The 17765-nt window shown below is 50.0% G+C and overlaps 2 protein-coding genes across 3 annotated transcripts in view; one reads left to right on the top strand and one right to left on the bottom strand.

Moving 5' to 3' along the window:
* RBM48 (RNA binding motif protein 48) overlaps window positions 1-7100 on the bottom strand; it is a 115167-nt gene extending 108067 nt beyond the window's left edge. Inside the window, exon 1 of the mRNA XM_075315655.1 lies at window positions 6957-7100. The gene's annotated coding sequence lies outside the window, so the exon portion shown is untranslated. The remainder of the gene's footprint in view (window positions 1-6956) is intronic.
* Window positions 1-17765, top strand: part of PEX1 (peroxisomal biogenesis factor 1) — a 95044-nt gene extending 77279 nt beyond the window's left edge. For both annotated transcript variants that reach the window (XM_075315653.1, XM_075315654.1), the window contains 2 exons: window positions 6979-7106; window positions 17599-17765. In XM_075315653.1, the coding sequence (XP_075171768.1) occupies window positions 6979-7106; window positions 17599-17674 (204 nt within the window). In that variant the 3' untranslated portion in view covers window positions 17675-17765. The remainder of the gene's footprint in view (window positions 1-6978; window positions 7107-17598) is intronic.

Here is a 17765-nt window from a genome sequence, read left to right on the forward strand (position 1 = left end):
CTCACTGTGTACACTGTGAAGCCGGATTCCCGCATTTTCTCAGGCACGCCCACGGCTTCCTCCTCTACACAGGACGCCGGCAGCCATTCTTGTCAGTGTTTTCTGTAGCGACAGAAGAGACAAGTTTGGGAATCCCTGGCAGGGATTCGGATAGTCACACAACCGCTGTGACCAGGCGTTAAGCAGCATCTGTGGGGCTGACTCCACTAGTGCCGAAGTGCACATATACATATATGCTTATTCACTATGCATTGCACTGTTTAGCTGCATTTTTGTATATACCCTCCTTGATTGTGCGGAGGACATAACAGCATATTGTCTGTGTAAAACAGAGGTGCAGAAGCACATGTTTTCTATGCAGCCGGTACAGCATGTACGGCTATATGGCCGGCAGTGTACATAGACCCCCATTGTATACTACGGAGTCTCTGCTAATCGTCAGGACATGGGGACGGAGCCTGCAGTATTTACTGACAGATCTTCTGAGACTATGGCTATGATACTAGAAGCCTTGCAGTCCAGACAAGTCTCTCAAATCCATGGCCACTGTTCATTCATTATCCATGGTCCCCCTCAGTGGGAACAGCTTTGAGCTCCGAGGGTGTCATGTGCTTCCCAGAGTGACGGCTCTGACACGGACGACAGTCCCAGACAGCCTGAGAGGCTCACTATGAGCGGCCCTCGACTTCATCACACTAGTCAGGGTCCCAGCAAGCGGACTCTGTGTGATGTGGCGGAGGTAGCTGCTCAAGATCTAATCCTGAGACCGCTCTCAATCTGGATACACCTGATAGTGACGCCATAGTCAATAATCTCATAGCGTCCATCAATAGAATGTTAGTTATTTCTCCCCCAGCTCCTCCAGTGGAAGAGTCAGCTTCATAGCAGGAGAAATTCCATTCACGTATCCCAAGCGTAAATTAAATACTTTCCTTGGCCACCCTGACTTTACACAGGCAGTCCAGGAACACCACGCTTATCCAGTTAAGCGCTTCTCCAAACGGCTGAGGATACACGTTATCCCTACCCCCTGACGTGGGCAATGGCTGGACCCAGTGTCCCAAGGGGCATCCTCCAATCTCCAGCTTGCAGCTAGATCCATAGTTGCAGTGGAAGATGGGGCTGCACTTAAAGATGCCACTGACAGACAGAGGGATCTCTGGTCGAAATCCATCTATGAGGCTATCGGCGCGCTGTTAGCTCCAGCATTCGCAGCCGTAGAGGCACTCCAAGCTACTTCAGCTTGTCTTACACAGATGGACACGGTCACACGTACATCTGTTCCGCAAGTGTCATCCTTAACCGCTCAAATGTCTGCATTTGCGTCTTATGCGATTAATGCTGTCCTAGACTCTACGACCCGTACGGCAGTGGCGTCCGCTCACTCCGTGGTTTTACGCACGGCCTGGGTGTTAACTGAATGGAAGGCAGATTCTGCTTCCAAAAAAGGGCTTAACCAGTTTGCCTTGTTCTGCTGACCGACTGTTTAGTGTGCGTGAGATGTAATCATTAAACAGTTCAAGAGTAAGGATTCTTCCTTGCCTCAGCCCAGACAAAACAAATCCCAACATACCAAGGGACAGTCGGGGTTTTCGGTCTTTTCAAGGCTCGGGCAGGTCCCATTTCTCCTCGTCCAAAGAGGACTCAAAAGGATCAGAGGAGCTCAGTTTCTTGGCGGGCTCAGTCACGCCCAAAAAAGACAGCCTGAAAACCCGCTTCCAAGAGGCTTCCTCATGACTTGCGGCCTCCTCTCTCCGCATCCTCGGTCGGTAGCAGGCTCTCCCGCCTTGGCGACATTTAGCTGTCACAGGTCAAAGACCGTTGGGTGAGAGACATTCTGTCTCACGGGTACAGGATAGAGTTCAGTTCTCGTCCTCCAACTCAATTCTTCAGAACTTCTCCACCTCCCGACCGAGCCGATGCTCTTCTGCAGGCGGTGGGCACTCTAAAGGCACAACGAGTGGTGACCCCCGTTCCTCTTCAGGAACAAGGTCACGGTTTTTACTCCGAATTATTTGCGGTGCCAAGAAAGGACGAGTATTTTCGTCCCGTTCTGGATCTAACACGGCTCAACCAGCTCGTGAACACCAGGCGGTTCCGGATGTAATCCCCCCGCTCCGTCATCGCCTCAATGTTTCAAGGAAATTTCCTAACATCGATACACGTCAAGGATGCTTATCCCCACGTGCCGATTGATCCAGAGCTCCAGCGTTTCTACGCTTTGTTATAGGACGCGAACACCTTCAGTTCGTAACTCTGCCTTCCGGCTGGCGATAGCCCCACGGGTCTTCGCTAAGGTCATGGCAGCAGTAGTACCAGTCCTGCAATCTCAAGGTCACTCTGTGATCCCGTATTTGGGAGATCTACTTGTCAAGGCACCCTCTTAAGGAACATGCCAACACAGCCGAACGTTGCGCTGGAGACTCTCCAGAGTTCGGGTGGATCATCAACTTTTCAAAGTCAGATCCGACCCCGGGCCAATCACTAACATATCTAGGCATGGAGTTTCATACTCTCTCAGCGATAGTGAAGCTTCCGCTAGACAAACAGCGTTCACTACAGACAAGGCTGCAATCTCTCCTTAGGATCAGTCGCACACATTGAGACGCCGCATGCACTTCTCACGTAAGATGGTAGCAATGGCGGCAGTCCCTTTCGAGCAGTTTCATCTGCGTCCACTACAATGGGACATTCTCCGCCAATGAGACGGGAGGTCGACGCCCATCGACAGAGACGTCTCCCTTTATCAGGCGGCCAAAGAATCTCTACGGTGGTGGCTTCTTCCCACCTCAGGGTCAGAAAAAAGGTCCTTACTACCCCCATCCTGGGCGGTAGTTACGACAGGCACGAGTCTATCAGAGTGGAGAGCAGTTTTCTCTACCACAGGGCTCAAGGTACGTGGATTCAGCAAGAGTCCACCCTTCAGATCAATGTTCTGGAAATCAGAGCAGTGTATCTTGTCCTACAAGCCTTCCAGCAGTGGCTGAAAAGCAAGCACATCCGAATTCAGTCGGATATCTCCACAGCGGTGGCATACATCAACCACCACGGAAGAACACGCAGCCGGCAAGCCTTCCAGGAAGCCGGCGGATTCTGACGTGGGTGGAAGACACGGCATCCACCATATCCGCAGTTCACATCCCAGGCGTGGTAAACTAGGAAGCAGACTTCCTCAGTCGCCAGGGTATGGACGCAGGGGAATGATTTCTTCACCCGGACGGGTTTCAGGAGATCTGTCGCCGCTGCGGGATGCCGGACGTCGACATAATGGCGTCACGGCACAACAACATTGTCCCGGCTTCATAGCACAGTCTCACGATCATCGAGCTCTGGCGGCGGACGCCTCAGTTCAACATTGGTCGCAGTCCCGGCTACCTTATGTGTCCCACCTCTGGCATTGTTGCCCAGAGTGCTGCGCAAGATCAAGTCCGACTGTCGCCGCGCCATCCTCGTCGCTCCAGATTGGCCGAGGAGGTCGGGGTTCCCGGATCTGTGGTACCTCACGGTAGGCCAACCGTGGGCACTACCAGACCGACCAGACTTGCTGTTTCAAGGGCCCTTTTTTCCATCTGAACTTTGCGGCCCTGAACATGACGGTGTAGCCATTGAGTCCTGGATCCTAGCGTCTTCAGGATTATCTCAGGAGTGGTTGTCACCATGACGCAGGCCAAGAAGCCAACGTCCGCCAAGATCTACCACAGCTCGTGGAAGATATTCTTATCTTGGTGCTCTGCTCAAGGAGTTTCTCCCTGGCCATTTGCATCGCCTATTTTTCCTTCCTTCCTACAATCTCGGTTGGAAAATGGTTGGTCGCTCAGCTCCCTTAAAGGACAAGTGTCAGCGCTATCTGTATTTTTTCAGAAACGCCTAGCCGACTTCCGCAGGTACGCACGTTCCTGCAGGGAGTTTGTCTTCTCATCACTCCGTACAAGCGGCCGTTAGAGCTCTGGAGTCTGAACAAGGTTCTAATGACTCTCTTGAAGCCGCCTTTCGAGCCTTTGAAAGTTGTTTCCCTTTTCCGTCTTTCACAGAAAGGGGCCTTTCTAGTAGCGGTCACGTCTCTTCAGAGAGTGTCCGAGCTAGCAGCGCTGTCATGCAAATCTCCATTCCTGGTCTTCACCAGGACAAGGGGGTTCGGCGTCCGATTCCGGACTTTCTCCCTAAGGTGGTATCCCACTTTCATCTCAATCAAGATATCACCTTACCTTCTTTGTGTCCTCATCCAGTCCATCAATTTGAAAAGGATTTGCATCTGTTGGATCTGGTGAGAGCACTCAGGATCTACATTCCCGCACGGCGCTGCTGTGCCGCCCGGATGGACCCTTTGTCCTTGTCGCTGGTCAGCGTAAAGGGTCGCAAGCTTCCAAATCCACCCTGACTCGGTGGATCAAGGAACCAATTCTTGAAACCTACCGTTCTGCTAGGCTCCCGGTTCCCTCAGGGCTGAATGCCCATTCTACCAGAGCCGTGGGTGCGTCCTGGGCATTACGGCACCAGGCTACGGCTCAGCAGGTGTGCCAGGCACCTACCTGGTCGAGTCTGCACACTTTTACCAAGCATTATCAGGTGCATACCTACGCTTCGGCAGACGCCAGCCTAGGTAGACAAGTCCTTCAGGCGGCGGTTGCCCACCTGTACGAAAGGGCTGTTTGACGGCCCTACCACGAGGTATTCTTTTACCCACCCAGGGACTGCTTTTGGACGTCCCAATTGTCTGGGTCTCCCAATGGAGCGACAAAGAAGAAGGGAATTTTGTTTACTTACCGTAAATTCCTTTTCTTCTAGCTCCAATTGGGAGACCCAGCACCCGCCCTGTTTTCTTAGGGTTTTTTTCGGTACACATGTTGTTCATGTGAATGGTTGCAGTTCTCCGATGTTTCTTCGGATTGAATTGGTCTTTAAACCAGTTATTGGCTTTCCTCCTTCTTGCTTTTGCACTAAACTGGTGAGCCAGTGATCCCACTGGGGGTGTATAGCCAGAAGGGGAGGGGCCTTACACTTTTGAGTGTAATACTTTGTGTGGCCTCCGGAGGCAGTAGCTATACACCCAATTGTCTGGGTCTCCCAATTGGAGCTAGAAGAAAAGGAATTTACGGTAAGTAAACAAAATTCCCTTCATTGCATGGTGCCTATTTGACCCCTTCACGACCCATGACGGATATATCCGTCATGGATTGTGTGAGGTTAATCCCCACCCCCTGCCGTGGAGATCCGTGCACATATCAGCTGTTTTTAACAGCTGAAATGTGTGCCTGCATGTTACAAGTGGACACGCTTCCACCTGCAACTTTTAACCCCTTACATCTCGCTGCCAAAGTCTGGCAGCGAGAAGTATATGCGCGCGGCCATTACTTTCACTTACCGCCGCCCCCACCGGAAGTCACGTGCATGATCACGTGACTTTCGGTGGTTGCCATGGTAGCACAGGGTCATGTGATGAATCCTGTAGCTGACCTGAATTACTTTCGGTTTCACTCAGCCCGGAGGCGAGTGAAGCAGAAAGTGAGCATATCTGCTGTTTACAGCTGTGTAGCTGTGATTAGCAGATAGGGCAGAGAGCGATCGAATTGTTGATCCATATAGCCCCCTAGGGAGACTAGTAAAATAAAAAAAAAAGTTTAAAAAAATTAAAAAAAAAAAACCTAAAAGTTCAAATCACCCTCACCCCATTAAAAATTAAAGGGTTAAAAAAAATATACACATATTTGGTATCGCCACATTCAGAAATGCCTGATCTATCAAAATATAAAACCAATTAATCTGATTGGTAAATGGCGTAGCGGCAAAAAAAAATTCCAAACGCCAAAATTACATTTTTTTGGTCGCCGCAAGTTTTGCGCAAAATGCAATAACAGGCGATCAAAACGTAGCATCTGCGCAAAAATGGTGCCATTAAAAACGTCAGCTGAAGACACAAGAAATAAGCCGTCACTGAGCCATAGATCCCGAAAAATGAGAACGCTACGGGTTTCGGAAAATGGCGCAAAACGTACGCCACTTTTATTGGACAAGCTTGTGAAGTTTTTAACCCCTTAGATACAAGTAAACCTACACATGTTTGGTGTCTACAAACTCGCACCGACCTCAGGCATCACATAGATACATCAGTTTTACTATATAGTGAACATGGTGAATAAAATATCCCAAAAACTATTGTGCGATCACACTTTTTTTGCAGTTTTTCCACACTTGGAATTTTTTTTGCTGTTTTCCAGTACACTATATGGTAAAACCTGTGGTTTCATTTAAAAGTACAGCTCGTCCTGCAAAAAACAAGCCCTTATATGGCAAAATTGACAGAAAAAAAGGGGAGCAAAAAAACCCCACAAAACGGAAAACTCCCGGGGGCTGAAGGGGTTCGCCCCATGCTGTAGTTTATATACCAGTCTTATAATTGGAAGACCCCACCTGTGCCTTTTAAGTGATGATTAAAGGCATCTTATGTGTGAGGACGACTATAGGCACACTAATATCCATTGAGGCATCCATTCTCGTAGAAATCCTGAGTCATCGGGTCAAATTTTCCTGGCCCTCTTCCCGAAAACTGCAGCTTTACAAACCATTACTTTGCAAGTGTGCGTGTCCTGAGGGTTATGGGCCACACAGAAGGGCATCGGGTCTCAGCTAGGCACCCCTGTCCTGTATCATAAGTCCGTGCACCCCATTATGATCATCACTATTAACACTTAAAGTACTAACCCCTTCTCAGCTGTCCATAGAATTATATCTGTGACCAAATTCTATATATTAATGGCTTTGAAAATGTATCTTGGCAATATACACATTTTATTCTTTTCTTTTTTTTTACGTTTTTATTTGAAAATTGATCTTTGTGCTTCTTTTGCTTCTCTATTGAAGCCTGTACGGTCACAGGAAAGGAAAATAGCATAAGTCTGTATAAAATCTGTCTCATTTCTATGCATTTTAGTTTTTTTAGATTATTTTCTTTTTAATACCTGTTTATGTTTTATGCATCAGGAGGCGTCCGCTCACTGCCAGGTGGAATCAAAGAAGAAAATGTGCATCGGCCAAAAGCACCTTCTGGCGGCACTCGCCAGTACCAGACCCTCGATAAGTGCGGAAGACTGGAGGTTTTTCAATCGCCTGTAAGACATGAGTAATACATTAAACTTAAAGGGGAATTCCTAGAATCAAAAGTTATCCTCTGTTCGTAGGATAGATAACTGGGCATCTGACTGCTCGGACCTCCTGCCCCGGGAGATACTGAGACCTGAGCTGACTGCTCAAACCTCCCGCCCCGGGAGATACTGAGACCTGAGCTGACTGCTCGGACCTCCTGCCCCGGGAGATACTGAGACCTGAGCTGACTGCTCGGACCTCCCGCCCTGGGAGATACTGAGACCTGAGCTGACTGCTCGGACTTCCCGCCCTGGGAGATACTGAGACCTGAGCTGACTGCTCAAACCTCCCGCCCTGGGAGATACTGAGACCTGAGCTGACTGCTCGGACCTCCCGCCCTGGGAGATACTGAGACCTGAGCTGACTGCTCGGACCTCCCGCCCCGGGAGATACTGAGACCTGAGCTGACTGCTCGGACCTCCCGCCCCGGGAGATACTGAGCTGACTGCTCGGACCTCCCGCCCCGGGAGATACTGAGACCTGAGCTGACTGCTCGGACCTCCCGCCCCGGGAGATACTGAGACCTGAGCTGACTTCTCGGACCTCCCGCCCCGGGAGATACTGAGACCTGAGCTGACTACTCGGACCTTCCGCCCTGGGAGATACTGAGACCTGAGCTGACTGCTCAAACCTCCCGCCCTGGGAGATACTGAGACCCGACCTGACTGCTCTGACCTCCCGCCCCGGGAGATACTGAAACCTGAGCTGACTGCTCGGACCTCCCGCCCTGGGAGATACTGAGACCTGAGCTGACTGCTCTGACCTCCCGCCCCGGGAGATACTGAAACCTGAGCTGACTGCTCGGACTTCCCGCCCTTGGAGATACTGAGACCTGAGCTGACCGCTCAAACCTCCCGCCCTGGGAGATACTGAGACCTGAGCTGACTGCTCTGACCTCCCGCCCCGGGAGATACTGAGACCTGAGCTGACTACTCGGACCTCCCGCCCCGGGAGATACTGAGACCCGAGCTCTGTAAAGCCCCATCTTGTCCTCCAGTCATTGTCTATGGCACTGCATGACATAGTGGTGCTTTATTCTGTCTTTTTGGCATGCTCATATTCAATGGTTGGGGCAGAGAACGATCATACGCACCTCCGCTCTTTTCAAGAAGGGGCTCTGCAGAGTCCAGTTCTCGGGATCCACTGCCTTGTTCTTGGGGCATCACAGCAACTGGTAAGTTATCTAGTATAGATAGGGTTTAAAGGGTTATTCCTATCTCCAAGATCCTATCCCAATTTATAGTAGGTGTAATAATAATATTAGCAAATACATCCAATTAGAAATGTAGTATAGTTCTCCTGATATAGCCATGTCTCTTACCTCATGTGCAGGGCATTGCAGCTTAGGTATCCATGGTTACGGCTACAAGCAACTGTCACTATATGTGCAGATGTAACCATGGATGCTTAAGCTGCAATGCTCTGCAGATGAGAACGGCCCCGTAGAGTAACATTGGCCTGAGTGGAATGCAATTTTTTATCGCATTCCACTCTGACCGTTTTTCTCGCCGTGTGTCCTAGCCTCTCACACCAGCTTCTGCTTCCGTAAAAAACACAATCCTAACTCGGGAACAGGTGCCTGGTGGTTTTTAAATAATCAGTGCTAGAAAATAGCGCCAAAATTGACGCAGCATCAAATGTATGGGTTCAAAAATTCATGCAGAAATATCTATGAAGCGCAGCACAAAAAAAAGGTCCATATACCTCTCATTTTCTCCTGTGACATATTGCAGTGTTCACATACACAGCAGTCAATAATACTGGTCACTGTGAAGTAGCAAATGGGGATCACAGGACCCTGGGTCTTTGGATAGTTGGTCGTCCTCAGAGGTGGGACCCCGGCTCGTCAGTCATTTATGATCTATCCTGTGAATCTGCCAAAAAATATGTAACATAGGAAAACCAGTTGCGAGGGTAGGCCTGGGCTATAGGCCGTTTGTCCAGATGTAATAAGATTATCTGTGTGTGTAAATAATCAAAGTATAGATGTCGTTGCATAATTATCTGAGATTCTATATGACAATCGCATAGAAGCTTCATAATATGATTCCAAGATGTGTATTCCACAGTGTGTTAACAAAGATAATGAAGCCAAAAGGAACAATGAACAAAGAGGTATTCATAATATACTGAGAGAATTCGTAATCAGTTGGTTCACACCATGTGGGATGTTGACTCCTTGTTCTTGCTCAGCAACGAGTTAACAAAGAAGTATTCAGTACCTGGTTCAAACTGGTATTTGGAAGCCAGTAACAGGCTGATGACGTACTATATGGACTTTGGTCAGAGAGCAATCAGGGACAATGTTGAACTGAATAACTGTGTGTATTTTATAATATACGGTTCAGAAGACCATTGATCATCTCCCAGATAGAGGAGACATGTCTCTGTGTGGTCATTTTTCCTCATACATACATCTGCTCAAATTTCATTTGGACTCCGACTCTGTGACCCTGAAGACCCCTTAGCGGTCTCCCCCGACACAGTTACAATAGAAAAACCAGTCAAGTACTCATTTTTTGCATTCTTAGCAAGCAGCTGAGTCAATCCTCTTGGATTTCTCCATCAGGAACCTTCTGCTGCCATTGTTTAGTTTTCGCTCCATTGTGCTTCTTTCTGAATGAATGAGGTACCGCAGAGTCCGAGGGCAGGAAGGAAGTGTCACCAGCGCACACATCAACTATATGGACTTTGCTGTTTATCTCTGACCAATCAGGGACAATGTTGAACTGAATAACTGTGTGTATTTTATAATATACGGTTCAGAAGACCATTGAGCATCTCCCAGATAGAGACATGTCTCTGTGTGGTCATTTTTCCTCATACATACATCTGCGCAGATTTGATTTGGACTCCGACTCTGTGACCCTGAAGACCCCTTAGCGGTCTCCCCCGACACAGTTACAATAGGAAAACCAGTCAAGTACTAATTTTTTGCATTCTTAGCAAGCAGCTGTGTCATTCCTTTTGGATTTCTCCATCAGGAACCTTCTGCTGCCATTGTTTAGTTTTCGCTCCATTGTAATTCTTTCTGAATGAATGAATGAGGCGCCGCAGAGTCCGAGGGCAGGAAGGAAGCGTCACCGCTGCACACATCAACTACACGGGCAGATTCACCTTATATCGCCACATAGGTTATGTACAAGATTCCGTATGTAATAACATGATTGTATTGGATTGTATCATTGAACCCATCAGAGGATGGCGCAGTCCGGTCCCTTAGTGAGGCTGATAAGAATAAAATAATTCTATAAAGATTGTTGAAAGAAAAAAAAAAAAAAGTAAAACGTTTTTAACGTTATAAAATATAACTTTACAATCCATTTTCCCCTTGAAAAATCACATGAAATGCAAAATGAATGGGATTAAAAAAATATATACATGTTTGGTATTGATTTGTTTATGAAAGTGCGAATAATGTAATTAACATGCTATTTATGATGCACAGTGAATGCATCCTGCAAAATACATCCTTTCTTCGGCGCTCCATTGGGAGACCCAGACGATTGGGTGTATAGCACTGCCTCCGGAGGCCACACAAAGCAATTACACTAAAAAGTGTAAGGCCCCTCCCCTTCTGGCTATACACCCCCAGTGGGATCACTGGCTCACCAGTTTTCTGCTTTGTGCGAAGGAGGTCAGACATCCACGCATAGCTCCACTGTTTAGTCAGCAGTAGCTGCTGACTATATCGGATGGAAGAAAAGAGGGCCCATATGGGGCCCCCAGCATGCTCCCTTCTTACCCCACTTGTGGTTTGTAAGGTTGAGGTACCCATTGCGGGTACGGAGGCTGGAGCCCACATGCTGTTTTCCTTCCCCATCCCCCTGAGGGGCTCTGAGGAAGTGGGATCTTACCGGCCACCAAGCCCTGAGGCCGGGCTCCATCCACAGACCCATAGAACCTGCTGGATGTGGAGCGGGAGTGCCGTTCAGGGACAAGGCCCTGCAACTTTCAGGTACTCTGTGTCCCCGTATGGCAGGCCACGCACACCCCAGGCTTGCTGGGTGTGCTAGTGCGCCGGGGACTGTAGCGCTGTGCGCTGGGCTTATAGTCCCCGCAGATTACTGGGGGACTTTGTGTGTGGATCGCCGCGCCGACCGCCCCTGGAGCGGCGGCGCAGCTGCGACTTGTAGTGCGCCGGGGACGCGCCGACCGCGCTTTTACGGCGGCGGCGCTTCTAACTTTAGTCCCCGGTTTTCTGCGGCCTAGCTCCGCTTCGTTAACGCCCCCCACCCTGTCAATCAGGGTAGGGGAGAGACGTTGTTCAATCGGCAGCGCCGAGGGCTGGAGCACGATTTACATGCTCCAGCCCTCTCACTGAGCACAGTAGGACACAGGCTTCGCGCTTTTTCTCTGTGCACGCCCTAGGCCCGCCCCCAGGCTTGCAGCTCCCCAGGACGCCGGCAGCCATTATACACATGCAGTCTGGCTGGAGAACGGACGCAGGCTCTGGGGGACCCAGGCTAGGGGTTTCTGGCGACCACACACCCGCGCTAAGCGGGCGGTAAGCAGCACATACGTGCGGCCCCACTAGTGCCACAGTGTTATATTTTTCGCTGTACCAGATATATTTATATACTGCACTGTAAGGTCGCTTCTTGGCTGTACACCCTATATTGCTTTGAGGAGACAACAGCATGTCATCCGCAAAACGCAAGGGTGCCAAGGCACGGGCTGTATACACGGCTTGTACAGCATGTGGGGCTAATCTACCAGCAGGCTCCAACGACTCTCATTGTGTGCAATGTTCAGTCCCAGTGGCACTTCGTCAGCCAGAGCCTATTGTGGTGGTAGCCCAGGCAGAGACGCCTGTGAACCCTGCCCCGGTGACGGGGACAGAATTTGCAGTCTTTGCTGATAAAATGTCTGTGACTATGACAAAAATCCTGGAGACCTTGCAGTCCAGGCCAGTTGCTCAGACCATAGACACTGCTGTGTCTATGTTCCCCGGTCCCCCTCAGTTGGAACTAATCCGTACTTCAAGGGGGTCCCAGGCATCACAGGCTGAGGGCTCTGACTCCGATGACAGTCCCAGTCCGCCTAAGCGAGCTCGCTGGGAGAGACCCTCCACGTCATCACGCGGATCAGGGTCTCAGCGAGAAGGGTCCCTATATGATGGTTCAGAGGTGGGTGATCAGGAGTCTTGTCCTGACGCCGCACTCAATTTGGATACGCCAGATGGTGACGCCATGGTAAATGACCTTATAGCGGCCATCAATAGGCTGTTGGATATTTCTCCCCCAGCCCCTTCTGCAGAGGAGGCAGCTGCACAGCAGGAGAAATTCCATTTCCTGTATCCCAAGCGTAAATTGAGTACTTTTCTGGACCACTCTGACTTCAGAGAATCCATCCAGAAACACAATACTTATCCGGACAAGCGTTTTTCTAAACGCCTTAAGGATACACGTTATCCTTTTCCCCCTGACGTGGTCAAACGCTGGACCCAGTGTCCAAAAGTGGATCCTCCAATATCCAGGCTTGCAGCTAGATCCATAGTTGCAGTGGAGGATGGGGCTTCACTTAAAGATGCCAATGACAGACAGATGGACCTTTGGTTGAAATCTGTCTATGAAGCTATCGGCGCGTCGTTTGCTCCAGCATTCGCGGCCGTGTGGGCGCTCCAAGCTATTTCAGCTGGTCTGGCACAGGTGGACTCTCTCATACGTCCAGCAGTGCCGCAAGTGGCGTCCCTAACTACGCAAATGTCTGCGTTTGCGACCTACGCTATCAATGCGGTACTGGACTCTACGAGCCGTACCTCAATGGCATCCGCCAACTCTGTAGTTTTGCGCAGGGCCTTGTGGTTAAAGGAATGGAAAGCAGATTCTGCTTCTAAAAAATGTTTAACCAGCTTGCCATTATCTGGAGACAGACTGTTTGGTGAGCAATTGGCGGAAATCATTAAACAGTCCAAAGGTAAGGACTCCTCCTTACCCCAGCCCAGATCAAGCAAACCTCCACAGAGGAAGTGGCAGTCAAAGTTTCGGTCCTTTCGAGGCTCGGGCAAGCCCCAATTCTCCTCGTCCAAAGGGACTCAGAAAGAGCAAAGGAGCTCTGATTCCTGGCGGGCTCACTCACGCCCCAAGAAAGCAACCGGAGGTACCGCTTCCAAGGCGGCTGCCTCATGACTTTCGGCCGCCTCCCTCCGCATCCTCGGTCGGTGGCAGGCTCTCCCGCTTTTGCGACATTTGGCTGCCACAGGTCAAAGACCGGTGGGTAACAGACATTTTGTCTCACGGGTACAGGATAGAGTTCAGTTCTCGGCCTCCGCCTCGGTTCTTCAGAACTTCCCCACATCCCGACCGAGCAGATGCCCTTCTGCAGGCGGTGACTTCTCTAAGAGCAGATGGAGTGGTGGTCCCTGTTCCTCTTCAGGAACAAGGTCAAGGTTTTTACTCCAATCTCTTTGTGGTGCCAAAAAAGGACGGCTCATTCCGTCCTGTTCTGGACCTAAAACTGCTCAACAAGCATGTGAACGCCAGGCGGTTCCGGATGGAATCCCTCCGCTCAGTCATTGCCTCAATGTCTCAAGGAGATTTCCTAGCATCAATAGACATCAAGGATGCTTATCTCCACGTGCCGATTGCTACAGAGCACCAACGCTTTCTACGCTTCGTGATAGGAGACGACCATCTTCAGTTCGTAGCTCTGCCATTTGGTCTCGCGACAGCCCCACGGGTGTTCACCAAGATCATGGCGGCAGTGGTAGCAGTCTTGCACTCTCAGGGACACTCTGTGATCCCTTACTTGGACGATCTACTGGTCAAGGCACCCTCTCAAGAGGCATGCCAACTCAGCTTGACTGTTGCACTGGAGACTCTCCAGACGTTCGGGTGGATCATCAACTTCTCAAAGTCAAATCTGTCACCGACCCAGTTACTAACGTATCTTGGCATGGAGTTTCATACTCTCTCAGCGATAGTGAAGCTTCCGCTGGACAAGCAGCGGTCTCTACAGACTGGGGTGCAGGCTCTCCTTCAAGATCAGTCGCACTCCTTAAGACGCCTCATGCACTTCCTCGGGAAGATGGTGGCGGCAATGGAGGCGGTTCCGTTTGCGCAGTTTCATCTGCGCCCACTTCAATTGGACATTCTCCGCCAATGGGACGGGAAGTCAAAATCCCTGGACAGGAAAGTCTCCCTTTCCCAGACGGCCAAGGACTCTCTGCAGTGGTGGCTTCTTCCCACCTCATTATCACAGGGAAGATCCTTCCTACCACCGTCTTGGGCGGTGGTCACGACAGACGCGAGTCTGTCAGGGTGGGGAGCAGTTTTTCTCCACCACAGGGCTCAGGGTACGTGGACTCAGCAGGAGTCCACCCTTCAGATCAATGTTCTGGAAATCAAAGCACTGTATCTTGCCCTACTAGCCTTCCAGCAGTGGCTGGAAGGAAGGCAGATCCGAATTCAGTCGGACAACTCCACAGCGGTGGCATACATCAACCACCAAGGGGGGACACGCAGTCGGCAAGCCTTCCAGGAAGTCCGGCGGATTCTGATGTGGGTGGAAGCCACGGCCTCCACCATATCCGCAGTTCACATCCCCGGCGTAGAAAACTGGGAAGCAGACTTCCTCAGTCGCCAGGGCATGGACGCAGGGGAATGGTCCCTTCACCCAGACGTGTTTCAGGAAATCTGTCGCCGATGGGGAAGGCCGGACGTCGACCTCATGGCGTCCCGGCACAACAACAAGGTCCCAACCTTCATGGCACGGTCTCGCGATCAAAGAGCGCTGGCGGCAGACGCCCTAGTGCAAGATTGGTCGCAGTTCCGGCTCCCTTATGTGTTTCCACCTCTGGCACTCTTGCCCAGAGTGCTACGCAAGATCAGATCCGATTGCAGCCGCGTCATACTCGTCGCTCCAGACTGGCCGAGGAGGGCGTGGTATCCGGATCTGTGGCAGCTCACGGTCGGCCAACCGTGGGCACTACCAGACCGACCAGACTTACTGTCCCAAGGGCCGTTTTTCCATCGGAATTCTGCGGCCCTGAACCTGACTGTGTGGCCATTGAGTCCTGGATCCTAGCGTCTTCAGGATTATCCCAAGGGGTCGTTTCCACCATGAGACAGGCTAGGAAGCCCACGTCCGCTAAGATCTACCACAGAACGTGGAGGATATTCTTATCCTGGTGCTCTGCTCAGGGAGTGTCTCCCTGGCCATTTGCATTGTCTACCTTTCTTTCTTTCCTGCAATCTGGGTTAGAAAAAGGTTTGTCGCTCGGCTCCCTTAAAGGTCAGGTCTCGGCGCTATCCGTCTTTTTTCAGAGGCGTTTGGCACGCCTTCCTAAGGTGCGCACGTTCCTACAGGGGGTTTGCCATATCGTACCCCCGTACAAGCGGCCGTTAGATCCATGGGATCTGAACAGGGTACTAGTTGCCCTCCAGAAGCCGCCCTTCGAGCCTCTGAGGGAGGTTTCACTTTCTAGACTATCACAGAAAGTGGTTTTTCTGGTAGCGATCACATCTCTTCGGAGAGTGTCTGAGCTGGCAGCGCTATCATGCAAGGCTCCCTTCCTGGTCTTCCACCAGGACAAGGTAGTGCTGCGCCCCATTCAGGAGTTTCTCCCGAAGGTGGTATCCTCTTTTCATCTTAATCAGGATATCTCTTTGCCTTCGTTTTGTCCTCATGCAGTTCATCGGTATGAGAAGGATTTACATTTGTTAGATCTGGTGAGAGCACTCAGAATCTACATTTCCCGCACGGCGCCCCTGCGCCGCTCGGATGCACTCTTTGTCCTTGTCGCTGGCAAGCGCAAAGGGTCGCAGGCTTCCAAAGCCACCCTGGCTCGATGGATCAAAGAACCAATTCTTGAAGCCTACCGTTCTGCTGGGCTTCCGGTTCCATCAGGGCTGAAGGCCCATTCTACCAGAGCCGTGGGTGCGTCCTGGGCATTGCGACACCAGGCTACGGCTCAACAGGTGTGCCAGGCAGCTACCTGGTCGAGTCTGCACACTTTCACCAAACATTATCAGGTGCATACCTACGCTTCGGCGGACGCCAGCCTAGGTAGAAGAGTCCTGCAGGCGGCAGTTGCCTCCCCGTAGGGGAGGGCTGTCTTGCAGCTCTAACATGAGGTATTCTTTACCCACCCAGGGACAGCTTTTGGACGTCCCAATCGTCTGGGTCTCCCAATGGAGCGCCGAAGAAGAAGGGAATTTTGTTACTTACCGTAAATTCCTTTTCTTCTAGCTCCTATTGGGAGACCCAGCACCCGCCCTGTTGTCCTTCGGGATTTTTGGTTGTTTTTCGGGTACACATGTTGTTCATGTTGAACGGTTTTCAGTTCTCCGAGGTTACTTCGGAGTGAATTTGTTTAAACCAGTTATTGGCTTTCCTCCTTCTTGCTTTTGCACTAAAACTGGTGAGCCAGTGATCCCACTGGGGGTGTATAGCCAGAAGGGGAGGGGCCTTACACTTTTTAGTGTAATTGCTTTGTGTGGCCTCCGGAGGCAGTGCTATACACCCAATCGTCTGGGTCTCCCAATAGGAGCTAGAAGAAAAGGAATTTACGGTAAGTAACAAAATTCCCTTCTTATTACACTCCAGAGCAGTACTCACTATTCTGCTGGTGCAGTCACTGTGTACATACATTACATTACTTATCCTGTACTGATCCTGAGTTACATCCTGTATTATCCTCCAGAGCTGCACTCACTATTCTGCTGGTGCAGTCACTGTGTATATACATTGCATTACTTATCCTGTACTGATCCTGAGTTACCTCCTGTATTATACTCCAGAGCTGCACTCACTATTCTGCTGGTGCAGTCACTGTGTACATACATTACATTACTTATCCTGTACTGATCCTGAGTTACATCCTGTATTATACTCCAGAGCTGCACTCAATATTCTGCTGCTGGAGGCACGGTGTACATACATTACATTACTTATCCTGTACTGATCTTGAGTTACATCCTGTATTATGCTCCAGAGCTGCACTCAATATTCTGCTGCTGGAGGCACTGTGTACATATATTACATTACTTATCCTGTACTGATCCTGAGTTACCTCCTGTATTATACTCCAGAGCTGCACTCACTATTCTGCTGGTGCAGTCACGGTGTACATACATTACATTACTTATCCTGTACTGGTCCTGAGTTACCTCCTGTATTATACTCCAGAGCTGCACTCACTTATCTGCTGGTGCAGTCACGGTGTACATGCATTACATTACTTATCCTGTACTGATCCTGAGTTACATCCTGTATTATACTCCAGAGCTGCGCTCACTATTCTGCTGGTGCAGTCACGGTGTACATACATTACATTACTGATCCTGTACTGATCCTGAGTTACATTCTGTATTATGCTCCAGAGCTGCACTCACTATTCTGCTAGTGCAGTAACTGTGCAATTATATTACTTAACTTGTACTGATCTTGAGTTACCTCCTGTGTTCAGAGCTGAATTCACAATTGTCTAATATTATAATAACTGTTTTTTTCCAGCTATGAAAATTTCCAAAATCCGAAGAGCTCCAGTGGACAGACACACGGAAGAGGACAGAAAGTGACTTTAGCCTAATGAATGCAATAGTAACAATCTATCCTGGAGACCTGCTGTAAGAAGGCATGTCGTGTATAATTGGGAACTAATAAATGTCTTTTATTTTTCA

Source organism: Anomaloglossus baeobatrachus, chromosome 6 (genome assembly GCF_048569485.1).
Source record: "Anomaloglossus baeobatrachus isolate aAnoBae1 chromosome 6, aAnoBae1.hap1, whole genome shotgun sequence".
Lineage (NCBI taxonomy): Eukaryota > Metazoa > Chordata > Amphibia > Anura > Aromobatidae > Anomaloglossus > Anomaloglossus baeobatrachus.